The sequence below is a fragment of the Vicia villosa genome, linkage group LG4, assembly GCF_029867415.1.
Source record: "Vicia villosa cultivar HV-30 ecotype Madison, WI linkage group LG4, Vvil1.0, whole genome shotgun sequence".
Classification (NCBI taxonomy): Eukaryota; Viridiplantae; Streptophyta; class Magnoliopsida; order Fabales; family Fabaceae; genus Vicia; species Vicia villosa.
Genome location: NC_081183.1, coordinates 44,922,045 through 44,946,039, shown reverse-complemented (window position 1 = coordinate 44,946,039; position 23,995 = coordinate 44,922,045). Strand labels below are relative to the sequence as shown.

Sequence of the window (23,995 nt, the reverse complement as noted above, 5' to 3'; positions counted from 1 at the left end):
TTTGAGCAATTGGAGGTGTAACAAATTCATGATCCATGAATGTACTAAGCAATTACATAGTCCCCAAGCACTGCGATTAAGATCATCCATGGCAAGAGGTGTAATGAACCATCAATGAACGCAGAATTGTTCTTGGCACCAAGAGCACACTTCATTGATCTCGACCATGAGATATAGTTAGAACCATTACGAAGAGATGTGATGATCACATAATTTGGGTCTTCACTAGGGTGAATATAGAACACTGAAGCAACTTGAGATGTTGGTGCTAAACGTGGTGGCATGGTGGAAATACAGAGAAAGATCACTGAATCGAAAGGGAGAAGAAGATAGAAGTGGAAGCAAATTATCAATGAGAGAAATAGGTGTGGATCTTATGCGATGATACCATATTATGATATGGAAGTATGCAAGCTATGGCCTGATAGAGATGAAGAAGAAGAAGAAAGAGAGAGATAGCAAAAGAGAAGTAAAGAAGATAAGAGAACGATTCAGTAAATTTCCACACACATTACAATGAGTTGATAGTTTCTTTATATACAAAGTTGTTCTAACTTGGTATGCAAGTAACCAACCTAATTAACTATTTAACCAACTCTAACTACTATAACTAACTTCAGCAAGGTAGTTAAGAGTTGTCAATTAGATTGACTACACCACATACAACCGTCAATTCAATTGACGATACTTCTTGATTTTTTTTTTTGTTTAATGATGAATTAGTTTGAAAAATAAGTAGAAATCAGGTTAGTTTAAAAATTTAATTGAAAATGTTAGTTATTTGGATAAAACTTTATAAGTTTATCAATTATATTTATATCTGATATTTTGAATGAGGCATATGCAGTAATTTAAAATGAAGCATGAATATGGTAGTAATAGACCAAAGTAATCAATGTTAATATGGAGGGCTGATTCTGTCTTCACACCGACACAAGCTAATAACAAAGTCAAAAGACAATAAAAAACGCGGTTTCAATTTCCAATGTTCATCATCACATCCAATCCAGCTGTGAACATCAATTATATATTCTAACAAAAACAACCTTTCTATTATTTTTAATAAAATCAACTTGTATGTTTATAGATCTATACTAAATAAACAACTCTTTTTTTTTTGTCATCATCTAGATTACACATATGTATGTCAAACAAACAACCTTGCTTACTTTCTTTGTGTTTATCAACTCATCATCATCATCTAGATTAACTACTATCTTATTATGGATCACTAAGGATTGAAATATTTTATAGAGATTGAATAAAGTTCTAGAAATGGAAAGTTCTAAGAACAATAAACTGGAGAAAAGAAGTTATGATGTAGCTAATGAGGACCAACATCATCTTGCTCACTCAAAGAAGCCAAAACTACCTGGTTTAGCCAGGTATTTCAATATTACTTTAGTATAAGATGACTTTATAAGAATAATAAATTTGATTTATTTTACATGTTTTAGTGTTTTTGATAAGATTATTAGTTTTCTGTGTGATATGAGTCTGCAATAGATCTTTGATATCATGTGATGTTGAATATTTGAAATGTAGTGTGATTGTAGAAGCTTTGAAGGTGGATAGTTTGCAAAGACTTTGTTCATCTTTGGAACCTCTACTCAGAAAAATTGTGAGTTAAAATAAGCAATGATTTCATTGTCTACAATGTATTATTAGTTCTTGAGTGAATCCTTCTAATTCCATGATCAATAGGTCAGTGAGGAAGTGGAGCGTGCTTTGGCGAAATTAGACCATGATAAACTCGGTGATAGGTATGTTCCTCGAGTCAGATTAGTATTCTGAAAATTTCTAGATCCGTCACTGATATCATAGATTGCGTTTAATATGTGTCATGTCAGGTCTTCACCGCCGGGGGAAAAGAATCTGCAGCTTCATTTCAGAACAAGAATGCCTCCTCATTTGTTCACAGGAGGGAAGGTTGAGGGAGAGCAAGGAGCAGTCATCCATGTGATCTTGTTGGATCCGAACACGGGCAACGTTGTTCAAGTTGGACCGGAATCTGTTTCTAAGTTGAATGTTGTTGTGCTTGAAGGTGATTTTAATGAGGAAGTTGACGATGATTGGACAAAGGATCACTTTGAAAGCCATCAAGTAAAGGAACGTGACGGGAAAAGACCAATTCTAACCGGTGATTTGCAAGTTAGTCTAAAGGAAGGTGTAGGAACATTAGGCGATCTTTCTTTCACCGACAATTCTAGCTGGATACGAAGCAGAAAATTTAGGCTTGGTGTTAAGGTGGCTCCTGGGTATTGTGACGGGATTCGAGTGCGCGAGGGTAAGACTGAAGCCTTTGCTGTTAAAGATCATAGAGGGGAATGTAAGTTTCCTGATTGTGAACTCTTGTGGTTTTTGCTAATGATTAAGGCTTTTTTGAGGGAAATTTTGTGAACATATTATTTTCTGCAACTTGCAGTGTACAAGAAACACTATCCACCGGCTTTGCATGATGAAGTTTGGAGATTGGATCGGATAGCAAAGGATGGTGCACTTCACAAAAAATTGATTCAATCAAGAATAGTAACCGTAGAAGATTTCCTGCGTCTTCTTGTCCGCGAGCCACAGAAATTAAGAAGTGTAAGAATTCAATTCTATATGGTCATCAACAATCCATATCATGTTCTCTAAACATACTTTTTCAAAGTACTAAACTTAAATGCAGTATCAAAAGAGGCACATTTTCAAAATTATCGGTAACAGTTATACTATTTGCTTAGCCGAAAAACAAGCTTATGTGAAACTTTTACTACAGATACTCGGCAGCGGAATGTCCAACAGAATGTGGGAGAACACTGTGGAGCATGCCAAGACATGTGTCTTGGGTACTAAGCTTTTTGTTTACTACACTGATGAAACCAATAGCACTGGCATTATGTTCAACAACATATATGAGCTAAGAGGTCTCATTGCTGATGGTCACTTCTTCTCTTTAGAATCTCTCACTCCAAATCAGAAGGTCAATTTTCTATCGATATATAAATTTGGTATCTTGTTTAGTTTTGATATGTTAACCATTCAAGTTGTTATGGAAAATTATTGTCCTATTTTGTGTCGAAGTAACACGGCTCCAATAATAATAATGATAACTAAATTAGGCCATTTTGAATTACAGATGTCTGTGGATTCTTTGGTGAAAAAAGCATATGATAATTGGGACCAAGTGATAGAATATGATGGAAAAGTATTAAATTCTTTGACAAATTCCAAAAGGGGATCAAAATCTGTAGACACTCATACAATGCATCACAACAATTTCCAAGACCAGCAGTACGCATCTGCAAAGGGAAGGCCGTTGTACGTCTCATCCTTACCAAATCAACATTTGCAAATAACGAACAACTACTCATCCAGTCCTGATTATCAGATGGTAGGGACGTCTGTAAACGAGTCACAAATAGCATTACCAGGAACCATGAACTACAACATGTCAGGTCCTGAAAACGGAGGCGCTTATTATCACGGAGACTGGTCTAGGCAGAGAAACGGACAAGGGTTGGAAGACATTGTCGCGGAAGAGCTTCGTCTTAGGAGTTCACAGATGTTGGAGAGTGATGATATGCAGAGGTTACTCAAGACAATTAATGAAGGAGCTAATTTTGGTCATTCTAATGAGAGTTGTTACAGTTACAGGCTTGAGTATGAGCCTCCGTTCGGCGTCGAGGATAATGTCAAGTGCTCGGGGAAGGCTGTTGTTGGGTGGCTTAAGCTCAAAGCAGCTTTAAGGTGGGGAATATTTATTAGAAAAAGAGCCGCGGAAAGACGAGCACAGCTTACTGAGTTGAATTGAGTTCAAATGCTTGAAATTGGAACATTTTGAAATCATTGTATTTTTTTTTATTAAATTTTTTTATTTACTTATAACAAGTTTGTGATACTGTATGATTGTGAACAAATCTCTGGTCGATACAATTTATCTCGTATAAATTTTGAAATTATAATAAATGTGGCAAACAGGTTGAAAGTTGTTCTTGTTAAGTTAATTTTCAAAAATCAACTTTTAGACTATGTGTTGGTCTTGAATGAAATTATAGATTTAACAAATACATTCATTACAATTACTATGGACAAAACGAGAGAGAAAAAAAAGCTGAAACTACTTGTGCTTTTAAGCGATAAGAATGAAAAATGTCAGATAGCTGAACACACATTCATCAGTGAAACAGGAAATGTTAGCAAAGAGTATCATTTTGTTGAACCATAATAATCAACATAAAAATAAGTACATCCGAAGAAAAACTACACAGGGAAAGTTTCAAGATTTTAGTGTTCAAATACATGATCCAATAGGGTAAGCATCGTGAAATCCCATTTCTCCATCCATTAATGTCATGTCGTTTTGCTCTTGCGTTATGAAGGGCCGGCTCATGTTTTCGCTGTAATCCAGTTTATGTTCTTCCCACCTTTGTCGCGGGGCATAACCAGAAGGCTGCATAGTATTCCGAATAAAGCCGCCTTCTTGGTACCTCGTCAAAACATCTCTCGCATCCTTCAAAGTAGCATTGATTGCTTCTCCAGATGAAAAGTTAACGGGACAATTATCTATCGGAGATATTTGGTTGAAAGCAGTAATGCTAGTTGGAGGCATTTGGTCGGTATTGAAAGACCCGCATACCGGCAAAGAACTGGCAGGAAAATTAGGCAACGGTTCACTTTCGAAGTTTTCAGTACACTGATTATAACCCAACAGATTAGAAGAACTACAAATGCCGATGTTTGTGTTTCCCAAAGATGCAGAACCAAGAGAAGACTGATTTCTATATGTCCCTGCATTGTGTGTCGGTCGTGAATTTCCTTGGAACAATAAATGATGGTTTGAGACTTGTAGAGAACAGTTAGTACCCCTACTATCCTGGAATCGGGATGCAACTCCAAATCCAGTGGAATCTACTGGGTTAAGCTCAGTTGGAATACTGTGCAATAGGCTTGAGCTTTGATTTGCGGGAAATACCATGGATGATGACTGGAGGTTTCCGAGTTTGCTCAACGAGCTGTCGATGTTTTGACTCTGAACAGGCCGAATCAGTGTTGAAGGACTAATACCTCTCATGTTAAAGCTGGCTGGAGAATTCAGCCTACCGAAAAGTCCACTGGACGAATATGATGATGGCAAGGTGGTACTCGAGATCCTTCTAGATCCAGCCGATGTGCAAAAATCTGCATATCCATCTATTCCACTCATCCGAAGATATGAATCGTTACCACCACCGAATGCCGCAACCATGTTAGCTTGATGGGCTGCCTTTTTCAGATAGAGTCTATATTTCTGCAATACAAAATAAAGTGAGCTTCATATGGAATCATCACAGTACTCAAAAGCACACATTATTGCTTAACTAAACTTGTGTTTTTTCAGTGGGACTTGAAACCACATCAAGTTTTTTCAGAATTAACATTAATTAAAAGAAACATCCGTAACATTTCGCACGACATTTTCTTCAAGAGGGTGTAAGGCTCTTAATACTTTGATCACTGTTAACTCATTAATATAAACTTTCGATTTGTGAAGAATAAACAAAACAATGATGGTGGCTACAAAGCAAGAATATATAATATATACCTGCAGATGGCTTGCCACATTTTCCCTAGTGAGCCCTTCAACATTCATCAAATCAAGTATTTTCTTCGGAACAGCCTCTGCAACAACAAACATGAGAATTAATCTTGTATTAGGGATAATAGTAATCAGGTCCGGATATGAAATTGTTAAAAACCAAAGTTAAACAAATCAAGAATCTTATATCTTCATTGTCAAAATCTTACTTTCGAAGCCGAGATGGTTAACAGCACCGACAAATTTCTGATGTAGATCAATAGACCAAACCACGCGTGGTTTCTTCTGTGAGGATGGGTCATCCTCATCTCCAATCCCTTCCCCTTCCTCTTCACCTTCTTCGTCTTCTTCTCCCTCCTCATCTCGGTCCTTCCTTATTTTACCGATCCTTTTATTCTGATCACCATTGTTTTCCAATATGTTTTGACTATTTCCCCCCGAAATATTAGCAACCCTATCCTCATCGGAAGCCTTATTTTCATAATTGGAACCGGTTTTCTTCTTTCGAACAACATGTTGCCATATGTTCTTGAGCTCTTCAAGTCGAACAGGTTTCAGCAGATAGTCACATGCACCGTGTGTAATCCCTTTGAACACCATATTTGTGTCACTGTGTCCCGACAACACTACAATAAGATATAAAACCCAAGAAAATAGTTAAGAGTCAATAAACCGATTCGATTCGATTCAATTCAAATCCATTATTGTAGATACAAGAAAGTTCAATAAGAAAATGAGCATGCACTTACTGATTACAGGTAAGTCCATTTCAAGTCCCACCAACTCAAGAAGCTTAAACCCATCCATGTCAGGCATATCCACATCACTAATAACCAAGTCAAAGTTATTTTTGTTTCTCCTCAACATCTTCAGCGCATCAATTGCATTTGTAGAAGTAGTAACTGTGGAAACAACCACAAAAATCAAACACTTGATTCCACAAACCTAAACTCTATTAGTAACTTAACTCTATTAGTAACTTAAAAAGTAAAAAAAAAATCACAACTTTTTCCAATTTTGAACCAAAAGCCTACAACTTTTATATAGCAAAACAATACACTAGTTAGAAAATACCAAATTTGGAATTGGAATTAGGTTAAATTCAACATAAGAATTATAAAAAGAGAAAAAAACAAAAAAACAAAAAAACAAACCATGATATTTGCATTGACGAAGGAGTTTGTCCAAAACCATAAGACAAGTAGGGTTGTCATCAACAGCAAGAACACGCATACCGACAGGAAAACGGTCAATGACCCCATCTTCATCCCTCAAATGACCCCTTTGATTCTCCACAACCATCTTCAGAGAAGAACAAAAATTGTTCAGAGATCAAGGTTGAAAGTGAATAAAGATTCAATCTTGGAACAGGAATTGAATGAAGAAATTAAAAGGGTAAGTAAAGGAATTGAAAGTGATGAATGTGAAGCAAAAGAAAACATAACAGAAACAGAAATAGTTTGTTTTAGTTATATTTGTCCTTCACTTTTTTGTACTCAAAAGGAACAGTGAAAAAAGGCTTTGACTTTAGTTATATTTGTTTAATGGATGATGCTAAAAACAATACAATAATGCAGCTTTCATGTTTATGTAAGAGATTCTTTATACCATAGTGCACATGTACCTAACTACTATCGTAATATGTGATTAGAAAATTTAACCGTTTATAAAAAAAGTTTATTTGTTAAGATGTTACAGATTCAAATTCAGAGGTTCAAATTCGCATCTGATGTTTTTGGACATCTGATTTTACTGGACAAAATTTGAATAATTTAGGTAAAGTATGGCTAACGAGTGTCCTATGATCATAAGAAAATATTCCTTAAATACATCATTTATTTTAATATCTAATACATTAAATACAAGCAATTTCAATATAACAAACTTTCTTATTTTTTAAAAAGATCAATTATTTTCATTGCTAAAATATTAAATATAAATATTATTTATCTTTTTAAATTATTAACCAGCTTAGTTTCTTGTTAAGTTAATTTTCTTATTGAATAGTTTATTTAAATTTTCTATATATGGAATATATTCAAAAACTTTCTTAAAAAAATCATTATTTCTCTTTAGGAATATTCTTATATGGACACAATCATATCACATGGATTTACACACAATCAATCATATTTTTTAATTAATTAAAAAATTAAAATAAAATTGTCTATCTCCTCCATTAAATCAACCACCCCATGATAGCAATTAAAAACGAAATTAAATTTTTAACAAATGTCAATTTTCCCACTTTTTATTGGTTGTGCCTAAAAATATGAATTTAGGTTCGTATCCATGCAAATAATATATTTATCGTTTTAAATTATTAACCAGGTTAGTTTCTTGTTATGTTAATTTTCTTATTGAATAGTTTATTTAAATTTTCTATATATGGAATATATTCAAAAACTTTCTAAAAAAATCATTATTTCTCTTTAATACATTTAGACACGCGGCTTAATGTCAATTACAATATTTTTTTTTGGATATATTTGAATGAACAATTTTTATATGGACATAACCATAACACATAGATTTACACAACCAATCAATTTTTTTATTAATTAAAAAATTAAAATAAAATTGTCTCCCTCCTCCGTTAAACCAACCACCCCCATGATAGCAATTAAAAACGAAATTAAATTTTTAACAAATGTCAATTTTCTCACTTTTTATTGGTTGTGCCTAAAAATATGGATTTAGGTTCGTATCCATGCAAATATTTCTCTATTTGGATATAGTGAAATGAACAGAGCGGAAGGTAGTGGAGCAGAGTAGAAAGGAATAAAGATGTGATTTCATTGTTTGGGTATTTCATGAAGGAATAGAAAAAATTTGTCACTCCGCCCAATTTGGAGGGTATAAAAAATGATGGAAAGTGATGGAATGGAATGGAATGAACTCCATCCGATTTCGCTCCATTTCATCCGTTTTTAACCAATCCCAACAATAGAACATAAGTTTATAGGCTTAGCGAGTTTTTGATTTTCGTCCCGGTAAGTTTTTTTTGTTGGTACGAGTCCCTCTATCTTAATTTTTGCGAATTTTAATTTTAGGGACTAAAACAAACGCAAAAGTGAAATATAGGGGCTCAGACCCAAAAAAAACTTACAGGGACGAAAATTAAAAACTCGCTAACTTACAGGGACCAAAAGTGTATTTAAGCCTATAAAATATATAATTTTTTATTAAATGTAAAATAAATTAGAAAGAAAGCTCGACTATAAGTCTACCTTTAATGAAAAAATTAGTGCCTAATATAGTTTTCCATACCATCATCCTACCAAATTAAACTTTTAATCATTATTTTTGCTGCATTTATTTTTTATTTTGGAAAATGTTCAATACAATATAATAAATTAAAATAAATATCTGTAGTAAAATAAAAGTATAATCCACATTTTTTTATTCATATTCATACTTGTTCAAAGGCCAAAGCACAAACAAATCACATGTGTTTTTTTCACCACAAGTGTCTCTATTCGGTGAGATTTTCAAAATATTATTTGATAAATCATAAAGATTAAAGATTAAATTCATTTGAAGAAATAATAGAATACCCTTGCCTTCGCACGGGTACTGTTGTGTTACCTGCATTTGAACTCAAAAATAAATTAAAAAATAAAAAATTTCAAATAATAGATAATTTATTATTCAAAAATATATTTAATTTTAAATGTAATAATAAAAGAAATTGTCACCGGGTTGTCACAGACATTAAAAAAAATAGAAAATATGAAAATGTTATTTAAAAAAATGGACTACTAGATAATTATATAAGTTTTTAAAAACTACTATTGTTAAGAACTTTGTAAAAGATAATTGTGAAAAATAGGGAAAAAAAATGTTTTTTTAAGATTTTTTTTGAAGAAGCTAAAAAATATATTACCAATAACTAAAATTTCCTTCAAGCACAAGTCGTACTTGAAAGACTACAAAACATTATTACAGCACTTCACTCTGTAACGATGACATCGTAATTGAAACTACCTAATACAATTCGTAATACATTGCATAGAATTGAGTCTCCAAAGATTATAGTCAACCCTGAAACCTGTAACACCCCTTACTAACCCCGCGGAAATTTAAACAAGTATTTAGAGTACATGAAAATAAGGGTGCCACAATTCATAATAAATAAACATCATTCAGTCATGTCATGCATTCACTGAGGTAATCATCATAAATTAAAACGTTTCATGTTAACACAACGGAAATTAAATCAAACGGACTAAGTTTAACATCTTTAAAACTTATCCTTCAAAACATCAAAACATAACTAGAGTCATAAAACATAAACTCTAAACATCACGTCCCCAGTGTTACAACTATCAGAGCATGACACCTGACGCTAACTAAGACACTGACTCATGAGCTAGTCCTCACCGAGTCGAACAGCCGCTATCCTCAATCTGAAAATGACAACATGTAAGGGTGAGTCTCATCATAATTAACAAATGTTATAAGGTTATAAAGAAATAACACATCACAGTTGCATTATTCACCCAATTGTTTCATAAACAGACATTCAAAACAAGTCTCATCATCACAAACAAACAACCAACACATCATCGAATTTACAACACTGGAATACATCCAATCATGTTATAAAATTATGCATATGTATGAACTGATACTATGCATGTGGTACCAACATCATCAAATGGGAATAACCCATGACTGATCCAACATCATCAAGATACGGCCCTGCCAGCACAGATTCCACACAATGGGAATCATGCCCTTCACTGATCCAACACATCATCATGGATACAGTATCATCAATGAACATGAATGAATGCAACATATACAACATACTTATACCATCATCATCATCATCAATATCATCATCATCATCATCATCAAGTATGTTCATATATATTAACATCATTCAATCACAATTCCATCACCATCATATAAAAAACATACACGTATTTACTCCAATCTTCATCATCAATAAGAAATAGCATACGTGTATTTTCATCATTCTAAAACCAATCACTCATCATCATATAAATTATTTTATAAGGTTCGTTTAGCTCGAAACGACACATCAAACGGACCAACAGTTAAAAAGTTATACATCGTTAAACTTTTTAAAAGGTCCCAAACATCAACAGCACGCAGCGCCATCTTGGTTCGCGGCGCGAACTGAGCGTCTAAAAAATCTTTGGCTCTCTGCCAAGCTATTCGCGGCGCAAACATCCGCACGCGGCGTGAAGCGAGAAAAAGTTACGCCTTCGCGGCGCCAACACTGGTACGCGGCGCGACCTGTACGTACCACAACTTCCTGGCATTCTGCTCATCTGTTCGCGGCGCAACCTATGTAGGCGGCGCGAACCGGTAATTTCAGAAACCCCAACCTGCAGAAAACAGCATTCTACACATTCCAAACTCACTCAATTCTTACCAGTACGAACTTACGGAAATGGAATGCACAAACAACACGAAATACACCTCATAATACACTAATTACGCATCAATTGAGACCATAACAACACAAACATCATTGATTCAACATAGGGATCAAACCTCATACAATTTGACTAAATCCCTAAATCTATCATATGACTCAATCGACCCGAATTCTACATCTATTCAGTATTATCAACCTCTAACCCGATAATAGATGCTAATCAGATAAGTTCCCCCTTACCTTAGCCGAATTCTTGAATTGGTTCCTCTTCCTCTTTGGTTCTCCTTCACGTTCTTCAGTTCCTCTTCTCACAGCTTCTGGTTTTCACGTTCTAATTTTCCTTCTCTTCTTGTTTTCCCTTATTTTATGAAAAACATAAAATTAGAAATGAGCTCCTTCACAATTACACCCCCACTTTACTAATTCCACCACATAGCCCAATAACTTAACATTTTATATATTTTCCACATAATTCGATAAAATGTTAATTTCCAATAATTAATTTAAAACTCAATTAAATTAATTAAATAAGAATTCTCGGGATGTTACAAAACCCATAAAGTAAGATTTCAGCCACCAGTACGTTTGAAGCTTTACCTTTTCTACTATTGTCATCACCGACAAACTCGTATTCTGAAATATCCGATGGTTTTGCGCTTTCCAAATTGCCCACACGGCTGATATCCAACTGACATGCAAAACAATACGATACTCCTTCACCTCACCCGCCAAAGCCACAAAAGAGTCTTGATGACCCCTCCATTGACCCTGACAGACTGCCAAAAAACCAAACCACCCTGCTAGGATCGGCCAAACACCATTAAAATATGGACACCGAACAAAAATATGATCCATATTCTTAATCTGACCATAATCATTAGCACAGGTCTGTTTCTCACTCGACAAAATATTATGCCGCATCAAATTATCTTTTGTCGGTAATCTATTACAAAATAAACGCCAAATAAAAATATTTACCTTGAGAGGGACCACTTTCGACCACCAAACCTGCGACCCATCGAACATCTGAACCTCCCCCGTCTTCATTAACAAATGATAAACAGTGCTTACATTATAACACTTAGAAGAATGAAGCCTCCGAACCCAATAATCTTCCACCTCCTCCTTAAATTCCACTGTCCGAAGCTCCCGAATACACTCCCCCACTAACTCTTCCTCCACGCAAACAACCGTCTCCGCCAACACCAAGCCAGACCCCTCTCACCCCACCCTAAGTTAAACATCTGAACTGTTAGAACAAGAATTGTTCTGATCAATATTCTTAGTTTCGATGATAACAATGTATATGAATTTTGTATAAGACAATGTGGTACTCTAATCCTATGCATTTTCCATTACAGGAAATATATGACGAGTATGCACAATTCAGCGCAAGAAGCACTGACTTAGAAGGTTCAAGTATGCAACATCAGAACATGCTTTCGCAAGACATCAGAAGATGGTCAAGCAGAATCAGAACATGGTCTATTAAAGCATCAGAAGAATTTGAGTTCAGAAGCAGAAGCACTGAAGTTCTTATGGTATCACGCTAGAAGCACTTCAAAGTCAGAAGACAAGAAGATGCTCTGCACCAAGCTGTTTGACTCTGTAACACCCTTCTAATACCCCGCATAAATAATAAATAATAATCAGAGTAAACATGAAAAAGAGCATTACAACTTCCAAATAATTAAGCAATAATACTCATGTCATGCCATAAAAGAGAACGTCAACCAAATTTATTCAGATCATCATGTTTAACACAGCGGAATTATCTTTAACATCTGAATAACAACCAGCCAAGTCACAGACTTAAGACGTTAACATAAAAATCCATCCAAAATAAAAAGTTTAACAAGTAACTCTAAACGACGCCCCCAGTGTTACACGACCAGAGCATGACACGGACCCAACTGACTCTAACGAACTACTTGACGAGCTAATCCTCACCAAGTACGAGAGCTACTCCTCAATCTGAAAAATAACAACAGTAAGGGTGAGTCTCATTCACATTTAACTAATGTTATAAGATATAGATAATAAAATATCATTTCACATGCCATTCACCCAATCACAGTTATGATCAGATTCAAATCATACAATCAGCAAGCAAACAACCCAATTAACACATATTATAACATTGGACAATCTTCCATTCAAAACAGCCTAATGCAATGCAACTACATGCATGTGGTACCAAAATCTGGGATAACCCAACTCACCGACCCACCATCGTCAAGGATACGGTAACACCCACTCACTAATTCCACACAATGGGAATTAGCTACCACTGATCCACCATCGTCAAGGACCAGCCACAAAATGATTATGAATGCATGCATCAACCATAACATGCTCATCACCCACATACATCGATCAATGTCATAATCATCAATAAAACACATATTTCATACCAACAATACATGTATAATAAACACCAGTTATAACCACGTCATCATACAGATAAGACATTCATTAGTGAACCTATAAGCATATCCCACCACAACAAATAAGATCGAGTGTTTCAAAAATAATTCGAGCCACAACTCAAAACACCGTTTGAGTATATAAATTATTTGATTAGCTTCACTGTACTCGAAACGGCACCAAAATCCGGCTTACGGTTTAAAAGTTACACATTTTCAAACTTTTTAAAACGGCCTGTCGCAACAACTAACAGCACGCGGCACCACACACATTCGCGGCGCGGAACGAATCGGAACAACGCCTTCGCGGCGCAAACAAGGTTTCGCGGCGCGGAACGAGAAGAAACTACGCCTTCGCGGCGCGGCCATACTCTCGCGGCGCGTACTGAGCATAACAAAAACTTCCTGGCCTTCTGCCAAGCAGTTTGCGGCGCCAACTCCTGGACGCGGCGCGAACTGGCGATTTCCAGCGCTCCGAATAGCAGAAAACAGCCTGCGATTTCGTCCCTCTTTCACCGAATCCCTACCAAACCAAACTCACTCCAACCAGATTTCGCATACAGTGAAATAACACATATTATAACACATTTATAATACATTCAACCGTCCAATTATCACCACACACGATCAATACAATTCATTATAAATCAATTCCCCCAAAAACCTAACATTTCTACAACCTAAGCATAACCCAATTGATCCGAATAACACGATCAAATTCTATCATACTACCTATAATCCCATAATAGAAGATAAACGGAAGAGTCCCCCCTTACCTGAAGGTTGATTCTTCGTTCTTCTTCGCGTCGCACTTCTTCGCTCTTCTCCTCTTTTCACGTTCAGACTTCTTTTCCCAAAACGCTGTAATTCTCTCTATTCCACAACTCCTTCTATTTTATGAAAATAAGCTTATCATTAGTAATGGGCTTCACCACTGACACCCCCTTCTACTACACGCGACCCTGGCCCATTAGCCTCATTATTTCCATTATTCTCAGTTGACTCAAATAATTCTAATATTTAATCCAAAAATTAATTAAATTAAATAAAGAATTTTATGGGGTGTTACAACTCTCCCCCACTAGAAAAGTTTTCGTCCTCGAAAACATACCTTAGGCAAAGAGTTCTGGGTAGGAGTCCTTCATCTGGCTCTCCAATTCCCACGTAACATTTCCACCGGCTGGTCCTCCCCAAGCTACTCTGACTAATGCTATCTCCTTGCCACGCAATTGTTTCACCTTCCGATCTTCAATCCTCATAGGTAAAGTTTCAACTGTCAGATTATCCTTTACCTGCACATCATCGACTTGGATCACATGAGATGGATCAGCAATGTACTTCCTCAACTGCGATACATGGAATACATCATGCAGATTCGCAAGTGTCGGTGGCAACGCAATGCGATACGCCACTTCTCCAACCCTCTCCGTAATTTGAAACGGACCAATAAAACGCGGAGTCAACTTCCTTGACTTCAGTGCTCTACCAACACCAGTTGTAGGAGTCACCCTCAAGAACACATGATCTCCTTCTTGAAATTCAAGTGTCCTTCTTCTTTTATCATGATAACTCTTCTGCCGACTCTGAGAAGTCTTCATCTTCTCCTAAATCATCTTAATCCGTTCTGTTGTCTCCTGAACAATTTCCGGCCCAATCACAGCACTTTCGCCAGATTCGTACCAACATAAAGGCGTTCTACACCTCCGACCATACAAAGCTTCAAACGGAGCCATACCAATACTTGAGTGAAAACTATTATTGTAAGTAAATTCGATCAAGGGTAGATAACTATCCCAAGCACCGCCCTTTTCCAACACACAAGCACGCAACAAATCTTCTAGTGATTGAATAGTTCTTTCTGTCTGTCCATCCGTCTGTGGATGATAAGCAGAACTCAATCTCAGCTTAGTACCCAAAGCCTTCTGCAAACCTTCCCAGAATCTGGATGTAAACCTTGGATCTCTATCTGACACGATACTCGAAGGAATACCATGTAAACTCACTATCCTTTCAATATACAATTGAGCCAGCTTCTCCATTGGGTAATCCATTCTCATTGGTATAAAGTGAGCAGACTTTGTCAACCTGTCTACAATAACCCAAATAGCTTCACAATTCTTCACCGTCCTCGGCAAACCTGAAACAAAATCCATAGATATACTATCCCACTTCCATTCTGGAATAAATAATGGTTGCATAGCTCCATACGGTTTCTGATGCTCAATCTTCGACTTCTGGCAAGTCAAACAAGCATAGACAAATTCAGCTATTTCCTTTTTCATTCCAGGCCACCAAAACAGCTTCTTTAAGTCATGATACATCTTGGTAGCACCAGGATGAATACTCAATCCGCTACGATGTCCTTCTTCAAGAATACTCTTCCTCAATTCGGCAACATCAGGAACACAAACACGATTACCAAGCCTCATTATTCCATTCTCGTCGATTCTGAATTCACCTCCTTTATCTTGGTTAATCAGAGTCAACTTATCAACCAACTCTACATCAGTCTTCTGACCTTCTCGAATTTCCTCAAGAATGCTACTAGTCAGCTTCAGCATACCCAATTTAACACTGGTAGGAGTGTCTTCACATACTAAACTCAAATCTCGGAATTGCTCTATTAAATCCAATTCTCTCACCATAAGCATAGACATATGCAAGGACTTCCTACTCAATGCATCGGCAACAACATTTGCTTTACCCGGATGATAATTCAGTTCAAAATCATAATCCTTGAGAAATTCTAACCATCTTCTTTGTCTCATATTTAGCTCTTTTTGGTCAAAGAGGTACTTCAAACTCTTGTGATCGCTAAATACTTCAAACCTTGAACCATATAGGTAATGCCTCCACAATTTCAACACAAATACCACTGCTGCCAATTCTAAGTCATGAGTCGGATAGTTTCTCTCGTGCACTTTGAGTTGTCTCGACGCATAAGCGACTACCTGTTGATTCTGCATTAGTACACCCCATAATCCTGACAACGAAGCATCACAATAAACAACAAAAGATTCCGCCGGATTCGGCAAAATCAAGATCGGCGCACTAGTTAACCTCTTCTTCAACTCTTGGAATCCTTCTTCACATTTCGAATCCCAGACGAAAGCTTGACCCTTCCTAGTCAACTTAGTTAACGGCAACGCTAACTTTGAAAAACCTTCAATGAACTTTCTATAGTAACCCGCAAGACCAAGGAAACTACGGATCTCGGAAACTGACTTCGGAGCTTTCCACTGAGACACTGCTTCTACTTTCGTTGGGTCAACGGCAATACCATCCTTAGAAATTACATGCCCAAGAAAGCTCACTTCCTTTAACCAGAACTCACACTTTGACAGTTTTGCATAAAGTTTCTTTTCCTTCAATAGTTCCAATACCACTCTAAGATGATCCGCATGCTCTTTTTCATTCTTAGAATATATTAAAATATCATCAATAAATACTACTACGAACTGATCCAGAAAAGGATGGAAGATCCTATTCATATACTCCATGAAAACCCCCGGCGCATTGGTTACTCCAAATGGCATCACTGTATATTCGTAATGACCATACCTCGTTCTAAATGCTGTTTTCTGAATATCGTCCGTCTTCACCCGAATCTGATGATATCCCGACCTCAAGTCAATTTTGCTGAACACACATGCTCCAACTAGTTGATCCATTAAATCATCAATCCTCGGCAAGGGATACCGATTCTTGATAGTAACCTTGTTTAGTTGTCTGTAATCCACACACAACCTCATTGAACCTTCTTTCTTCTTCACTAGTAACACCGGTGCACCCCACGGTGAGACACTAGGACGAATAAATTTCTTCTCAAGTAACTCTTCCAATTGACTCTTTAACTCAGTCAATTCCGATGCCGACATACGATAAGGTGCCATCGACAAAGGACTAGTTCCCGGAATTAATTCAATAGCAAAATCCACCTCCCTCTCTGGCGGTAATTCTCTTACGTCTTCTGGGAAAACTTCCGGAAATTCACATACTACCGGTAAGTCACTACTCACCGCTTTCTCTTTCACTTCCATGGACGCAATCAACATAAACACGGCAGCTCCGTCCTTCATTGCTTTATCCACTTGTCTAGCCGTCATCTCCAAGTCCTCAACACTGACATCATCAGGAAAAATAACCGTTTTCGTGAAACAGTTGATATGAACTCGGTTAAATTGCAACCAATTCATGCCCAGGATAACATCCAGTTGTTCCAACGGAAGGCACACTAAGTCCATTCCGAATTCTCTACCAAAAATATCAATTGGACAGTTCAAACAAGCAAACGAAGTAGTCACTGAACCCGACGCAGGAGTGTCAATGATCATACTTCCATTAGTCTCAGATATTTCCAAATTCAGTCGCTTAGCACAATCCAATGAAATAAACGAGTGAGTTGCTCCAGTATCTATTATTGCAATTAAAGGAGTGCCATGGATAAAACACGTACCTTTAATCAACCGATCCTCTGGGGTAGTCTCTAAACCAGATAAGGCGAACACCTTACCACCAGCTTGATTCTTCCTCGGCTTAGGACACTTAGGACTAATATGACCTTCTTCCCCGCAGTTGAAACAAGTTACAGTGTTCCCCTTGCACTCAATAGCAATGTGACCTGCCTTTCCACATCTATAGCACTTCTTTTCCTCACTTTTGCACTCGTGAATGCGATGTCCAGGTTCTCCACACTTGAAGCACTTAATAGGGGCACTAGAGTCTCCCCCACTAGGCTTCTTCCAGCCTCCAGCTTTCTGATTACCCTTACCATATGGCTTACCACGATCCATATGTTTTTTCCCTTTCCTGTCGACTAACTCGCGAGAGTGTGACGACTTCAGTTTAATATTGTCCTCTTCAAAGATTCGGCTGCAGTCAACCAAATCGACAAACCTGCGAATCCTCTGGTATCTGATACCCTGCTTAATCTCATCACGGAGACCATTCTCAAACTTAACACACTTCGAGAATTCACTAGCCTCATCATTATTGTAGTGGACATAATACTTTGCTAGCTCAACAAACTTGGACGCATACTCTGGCACAGTCATGTTACCTTGTGTCAGCTCCAAAAATTCAATCTCTTTCCTGCCTCTAACATCCTCAGGAAAGTACCTCCGCAAGAATTCTCTCTTGAACACAGCCCAAGTGATTGCAACACCTGCAGCTTGCAGTTCGTCCCTACTAGCCATCCACCAATCATCAGCTTCTTCAGACAGCATGTGAGTCCCATATCTCACCTTCAGATTTTCGTCACAATCAATCACCCGGAAGATCCTTTCAATTTCCTTCAGCCACTTCTGGGCGCCTTCGGGATCGTGAGTGCCTTTGAACAACGGAGGGTTGTTCCTCTGAAAACTATTCAGCTGCCTGTCAGCACCAATTCCAGCTCCATTGGCATTCCCTCCCAACACACCAGCAATCATACCGAGAGCCTCAGCAATCGCGTCGTCGTTCCTCCCTCCTCTTCCGGTCATTGTTCTGCTAAATATCAAACAATATTTATTAGAACAAGAAGTATCGACAGTGTCAATCTTACACTAATCGCATACGAGGGGTCAACCGACACTAAGACTCTGACTCAAACGACCGACTATGCTCTGATACCACTATTGTAACACCCTTCTAATACCCCGCATAAATAATAAATAATAATCAGAGTAAACATGAAAAAGGGCATTACAACTTCCAAATAATTAAGCAATAATACTCATGTCATGCCATAAAAGAGAACGTCAACCAAATTTATTCAGATCATCATGTTTAACACAGTGGAATTATCTTTAACATCTGAATAACAACCAGCCAAGTCACAGACTTAAGACGTTAACATAAAAATCCATCCAAAATAAAAAGTTTAACAAGTAAATCTAAACGACGCCCCCAGTGTTACACGACCAGAGCATGACACGGACCCAACTGACTCTAACGAACTACTTGACGAGCTAATCCTCACCAAGTACGAGAGCTACTCCTCAATCTGAAAAATAACAACAGTAAGGGTGAGTCTCATTCACATTTAACTAATGTTATAAGATATAGATAATAAAATATCATTTCACATGCCATTCACCCAATCACAGTTATGATCAGATTCAAATCATACAATCAGCAAGCAAACAACCCAATTAACACATATTATAACATTGGACAATCTTCCATTCATGTTATAATAGCAAAACAGCCTAATGCAATGCAACTACATGCATGTGGTACCAAAATCTGGGATAACCCAACTCACCGACCCACCATCGTCAAGGATACGGTAACACCCACTCACTAATTCCACACAATGGGAATTAGCTACCACTGATCCACCATCGTCAAGGACCAACCACAAAATGATTATGAATGCATGCATCAACCATAACATGCTCATCACCCACATACATCGATCAATGTCATAATCATCAATAAAACACATATTTCATACCAACAATACATGTATAATAAACACCAGTTATAACCACGTCATCATACAGATAAGACATTCATTAGTGAACCTATAAGCATATCCCACCACAACAAATAAGATCGAGTGTTTCAAAAATAATTCGAGCCACAACTCAAAACACCGTTTGAGTATATAAATTATTTGATTAGCTTCACTGTACTCGAAACGGCACCAAAATCCGGCTTACGGTTTAAAAGTTACACATTTTCAAACTTTTCAAAACGGCCTGTCGCAACAACTAACAGCACGCGGCGCCACACACATTCGCGGCGCGGAACGAATCGGAACAACGCCTTCGCGGCGCAAACAAGGTTTCGCGGCGCGGAACGAGAAGAAACTACGCCTTCGCGGCGCGGCCATACTCTCGCGGCGCGTACTGAGCACAACAAAAACTTCCTGGCCTTCTGCCAAGCAGTTCGCGGCGCCAACTCCTGGACGCGGCGCGAACTGGCGATTTCCAGCGCTCCGAATAGCAGAAAACAGCCTCCGATTTCGTCCCTCTTTCACCGAATCCCTACCAAACCAAACTCACTCCAACCAGATTTCGCATACAGTGAAATAACACATATTATAACACATTTATAATACATTCAACCGTCCAATTATCACCACACACGATCAATACAATTCATTATAAATCAATTCCCCCAAAAACCTAACATTTCTACAACCTAAGCATAACCCAATTGATCCGAATAACACGATCAAATTCTATCATACTACCTATAATCCCATAATAGAAGATAAACGGAAGAGTCCCCCCTTACCTGAAGGTTGATTCTTCGTTCTTCTTCGCGTCGCACTTCTTCGCTCTTCTCCTCTTTTCACGTTCAGACTTCTTTTCCCAAAATGCTGTAATTCTCTCTATTTCACAACTCCTTCTATTTTATGAAAATAAGCTTATCATTAGTAATGGGCTTCACCACTGACACCCCCTTCTACTACACGCGACCCTGGCCCATTAGCCTCATTATTTCCATTATTCTCAGTTGACTCAAATAATTCTAATATTTAATCCAAATATTAATTAAATTAAATAAAGAATTTTATGGGGTGTTACAGACTCTGATATTCAAACGTTGTATCTACAAAGAACAGATCAGAAGCAAGTACAAGATGGCAGGCTATGCTAACTGACAAAAGGAACGTTAGAAGCTATTAAAGCCAAAGTCAGTTACAGCAGGAAAAGCAAGGCTCGAGGTAGTTGACAAAAGAGTGAAACATTAAATGCAATGATGTACGGATCACGCAACGCATTAAATGCTCCCAAAGGTCATCTTATCAAAACGCCTATGAATAGAAATTCTGATGAGAAGCTGAATACACAACTCTTGCGGAAAAATTTAGAAACGCTGTCAAATTCAAAAGCTCTCAAACTTCATCTTCAACCTCACATTACTATTGTAATATCTTAGTGAGATTTAAGCTTAGAATTTAAGAGAAATATCACAGTTGTGATTATAGCTTATTAAGAAGCATTGTAATACTCTTGTAAGAATTTGTTTACATCAATTTGTAAAAGGTTCATAGAGTGATCAAGGTGTGATCAGAATACTCTAAAACACTTAGAGGGTATCTAAGTGGAAAACCATTGTAATCAAGGTTGATTAGTGGATTAAATCCTCAGGTGAGGTAAATCACTCTAAAGGGGTGGACTGGAGTAGTTTCTTTAACAACGAACCAGGATAAAAATCATTGTGCAATTGTTTTTATCTTAAGATTTTTTAAAGTCACACTTATTCAAACCCCCCCCTTTCTAAGTGTTTTTCTATCCTTCAATTGGCATCAGAGCGCCGGTTCTAAGGTGCAAGCACTTAACCGTGTTTAGAAAAGATTCAGGAAGAGAAAAACACTAAGTCAAGATGGTTGAGACTCCACCACCTACATCTACATTTGGCTCTGCTGAGCAACATAATGGAAATGGTAACAATGGCTACACTAGACCACCAATATTCGATGGTGAAAACTTTGAATATTGGAAAGATAAACTCGAAAGTTACTTTCTTGGATTAGATGGTGACTTATAGGATCTTCTGGTGGATGGTTACAAATATCCTGTGAAAGTTAGAGGAGTAAAGCTGACAAGACAAGAAATGAGTGATGATCAAAAGAAAGAATTCAAAAATCATCACAAGCGTAGGACTATTCTGCTGAATGCTATTTCTCATGCTAAATATGAGAAGATATCAAACAGAGAAACTGCCTATGACATATATGAATCATTGAAAATGACTCACGAAGGAAATGCCCAAGTCAAGGAGACCAAGACTCTTTCCTTTAATCCATAAATATGAAGCCTTCAAGATTGAGGATGATGAAAACATTGAAAAAATGTTCTCAAGATTTCAAACTCTAACTGATGGATTAAGAGTGCTTGACAAGGGATACACAAAGGCTAATCATGTCAAGAAGATCATCAGAAGCTTGCCCAAAAGATGGGGCCCAATGGTGACTGCATTCAAGATAGCAAAGAATCTGAATGAAGTCTCTCTTGAAGAGTTGATCACTGCTCTGAGGAGTCATGAAATAGAGCTGGATGCTAATGAAACTTAGAAGAAAGGTAAGTCTATTGAATTAAAATCTAATTACAAAAAATGCACTAACGCTTTTAAGGCTGAAGAAGAAGATTCTGAAGAATCAGAATCAGAAGAAGAAGATGAACTGTCCATGATCTCCAGAAGGGTAAACCAACTCTGGAAGAGCAAGCATAGGAAGTTCAAGAACTTCAAAAGTTCTAAGAAGCTTGAAAAAGGAGAATCTTATGGAAGCAGAAGATATGACAAGAAGAAGGTCACGTGCTTTGAGTGCAATGAGCCAGGTCACTACAAGAATGAGTGTCCAAAGCTTCAGAAGGAGAAGCCCAAGAAGAAGTTTCATAAGAAGAAAGTTCTTATGGCAAATTGGGATGATTCAGATTCATCAGAATCAGAATCAGACTCTGAAGGCGAGCAGGCAAACATGGCGCTGATGGCCACAGTTGATGATGGATCAGAATCTGCATCAGAATCCGATTCTGAAGAGGTATTTTTTGAACTATCTAGAGAAGAGTTAGTTTCTAGTTTAATAGAACTTCTGGAACTCAAGGCTCATCTTAGTATCAAATACAAAAAGTTGAAAAAGCTATTTGATTCTGAAACTAAGAAGCTGGAAGTAGAAAATTCTGAACTGAAGGAAAAAGTTTTAAAATTATCCAAAAATGTTGGATCTCCTTCTGACACAGAAAATTCTATTCCTAGTCTGAACCATATTCTTAAAGAATATGACTTGAGCCTTAGGAAGTTCTTATCTAGAGGTATTGGAAGAAGTCAACTTGCCTCTATGATATATGCTGTTAGTGGAAACAAGAGAGTTGGTATAGGATATGAGGGTGATACCCCATACAAACTTGAACCTGTAGATGATATGAAAATCACATACAAGCCATTGTATGATCAGTTCAAGTATGGCCACTCCCATGATATTAGGCTCACATCACATGCTAAAAGCTTTCACATTACACACACTAAGAAGCATGTGACACAACCTAGAAAATATCATGTTTCTCAACCTAAGGAATATCATGTTGTACCTCCTGTTAATAATAATGATAAACCCAAGTTCAATCAGAACTTGAGGAGAACTAACAAGAAAGGACCCAAGAAAATGTGGGTACCTAAGGAAAAGATTATTCCCGTTGCAGATATCCTTGGCTGCAAAGAAGACAAAGGAAAGCATGTCATGGTATCTGGACTCTGGGTGCTCTCGACACGTGACGGGAAGAAGGTCTATGTTCCAAGACCTGGTGCTTAAATATGCTGGAGAAGTTAAGTTTGGAGGAGATCAGAAGGGCAAGATAATTGACTCAAGAACCATAAGTACTGGTAACTCTCCTTATATAACTAATGTTCTTCTGGTAGATGGATTAGCTCATAACTTATTGTCCATAAGTCAATCAAGTGACAATGGTTATGACATAATCTTTGATCAAAAGTCTTGTAAGGCTGTAAATCAGAAGGGTGGCTCAATCCTATTTACAGACAAGAGAAAGAACAACATTTACAAGATTGATTTTCAGGATCTTAAGAATCAGAAGGTAACTTGTCTTATGTCTGTTAGTGAAGAGCAATGGGTCTGACACAGAAGATTAGGCCATGCTAGTT

General features: G+C 37.3%; 2 protein-coding genes across 2 annotated transcripts; one reads left to right on the top strand and one right to left on the bottom strand.

The window, feature by feature from the left end:
• Positions 1–1,095: 1,095 nt before the first annotated feature.
• LOC131594765 (calmodulin-binding protein 60 E-like) lies at positions 1,096–3,962 on the top strand. The gene is made up of 7 exons (XM_058866968.1): positions 1,096–1,385; positions 1,546–1,621; positions 1,705–1,763; positions 1,851–2,329; positions 2,426–2,586; positions 2,762–2,965; positions 3,122–3,962. Exons 1-7 carry the CDS (start codon positions 1,276–1,278, stop codon positions 3,794–3,796), a joined length of 1,764 nt encoding a protein of 587 aa, XP_058722951.1. The 5' UTR covers positions 1,096–1,275; the 3' UTR covers positions 3,797–3,962.
• Positions 3,963–4,210: 248 nt separating this feature from the next.
• LOC131594764 (two-component response regulator ORR24-like) lies at positions 4,211–7,082 on the bottom strand. The gene is made up of 5 exons (XM_058866967.1): positions 6,715–7,082; positions 6,310–6,462; positions 5,770–6,186; positions 5,567–5,643; positions 4,211–5,272 (listed from the first exon to the last, which is right to left on the bottom strand). Exons 1-5 carry the CDS (start codon positions 6,860–6,862, stop codon positions 4,277–4,279), a joined length of 1,791 nt encoding a protein of 596 aa, XP_058722950.1. The 5' UTR covers positions 6,863–7,082; the 3' UTR covers positions 4,211–4,276.
• Between the last annotated feature and the right edge of the window lie 16,913 nt (positions 7,083–23,995).

Coding starts and splice junctions, on each gene's coding strand:
- LOC131594764 (XM_058866967.1), bottom strand. CDS start 6,862: ATGGTTGTGGAGAATCAAAGGGGTCATTTGAGGGATGAAGATGGGGTC. Junction 6,463..6,714: donor TCGTCAATGCAAATATCATG/GTTTGTTTTTTT, acceptor TTGTTTCCACAG/TTACTACTTCTACAAATGCA. Junction 5,644..5,769: donor TAACCATCTCGGCTTCGAAA/GTAAGATTTTGA, acceptor TTGTTGTTGCAG/AGGCTGTTCCGAAGAAAATA.
- LOC131594765 (XM_058866968.1), top strand. CDS start 1,276: ATGGAAAGTTCTAAGAACAATAAACTGGAGAAAAGAAGTTATGATGTA. Junction 1,622..1,704: donor AACCTCTACTCAGAAAAATT/GTGAGTTAAAAT, acceptor CATGATCAATAG/GTCAGTGAGGAAGTGGAGCG. Junction 1,764..1,850: donor CATGATAAACTCGGTGATAG/GTATGTTCCTCG, acceptor GTGTCATGTCAG/GTCTTCACCGCCGGGGGAAA.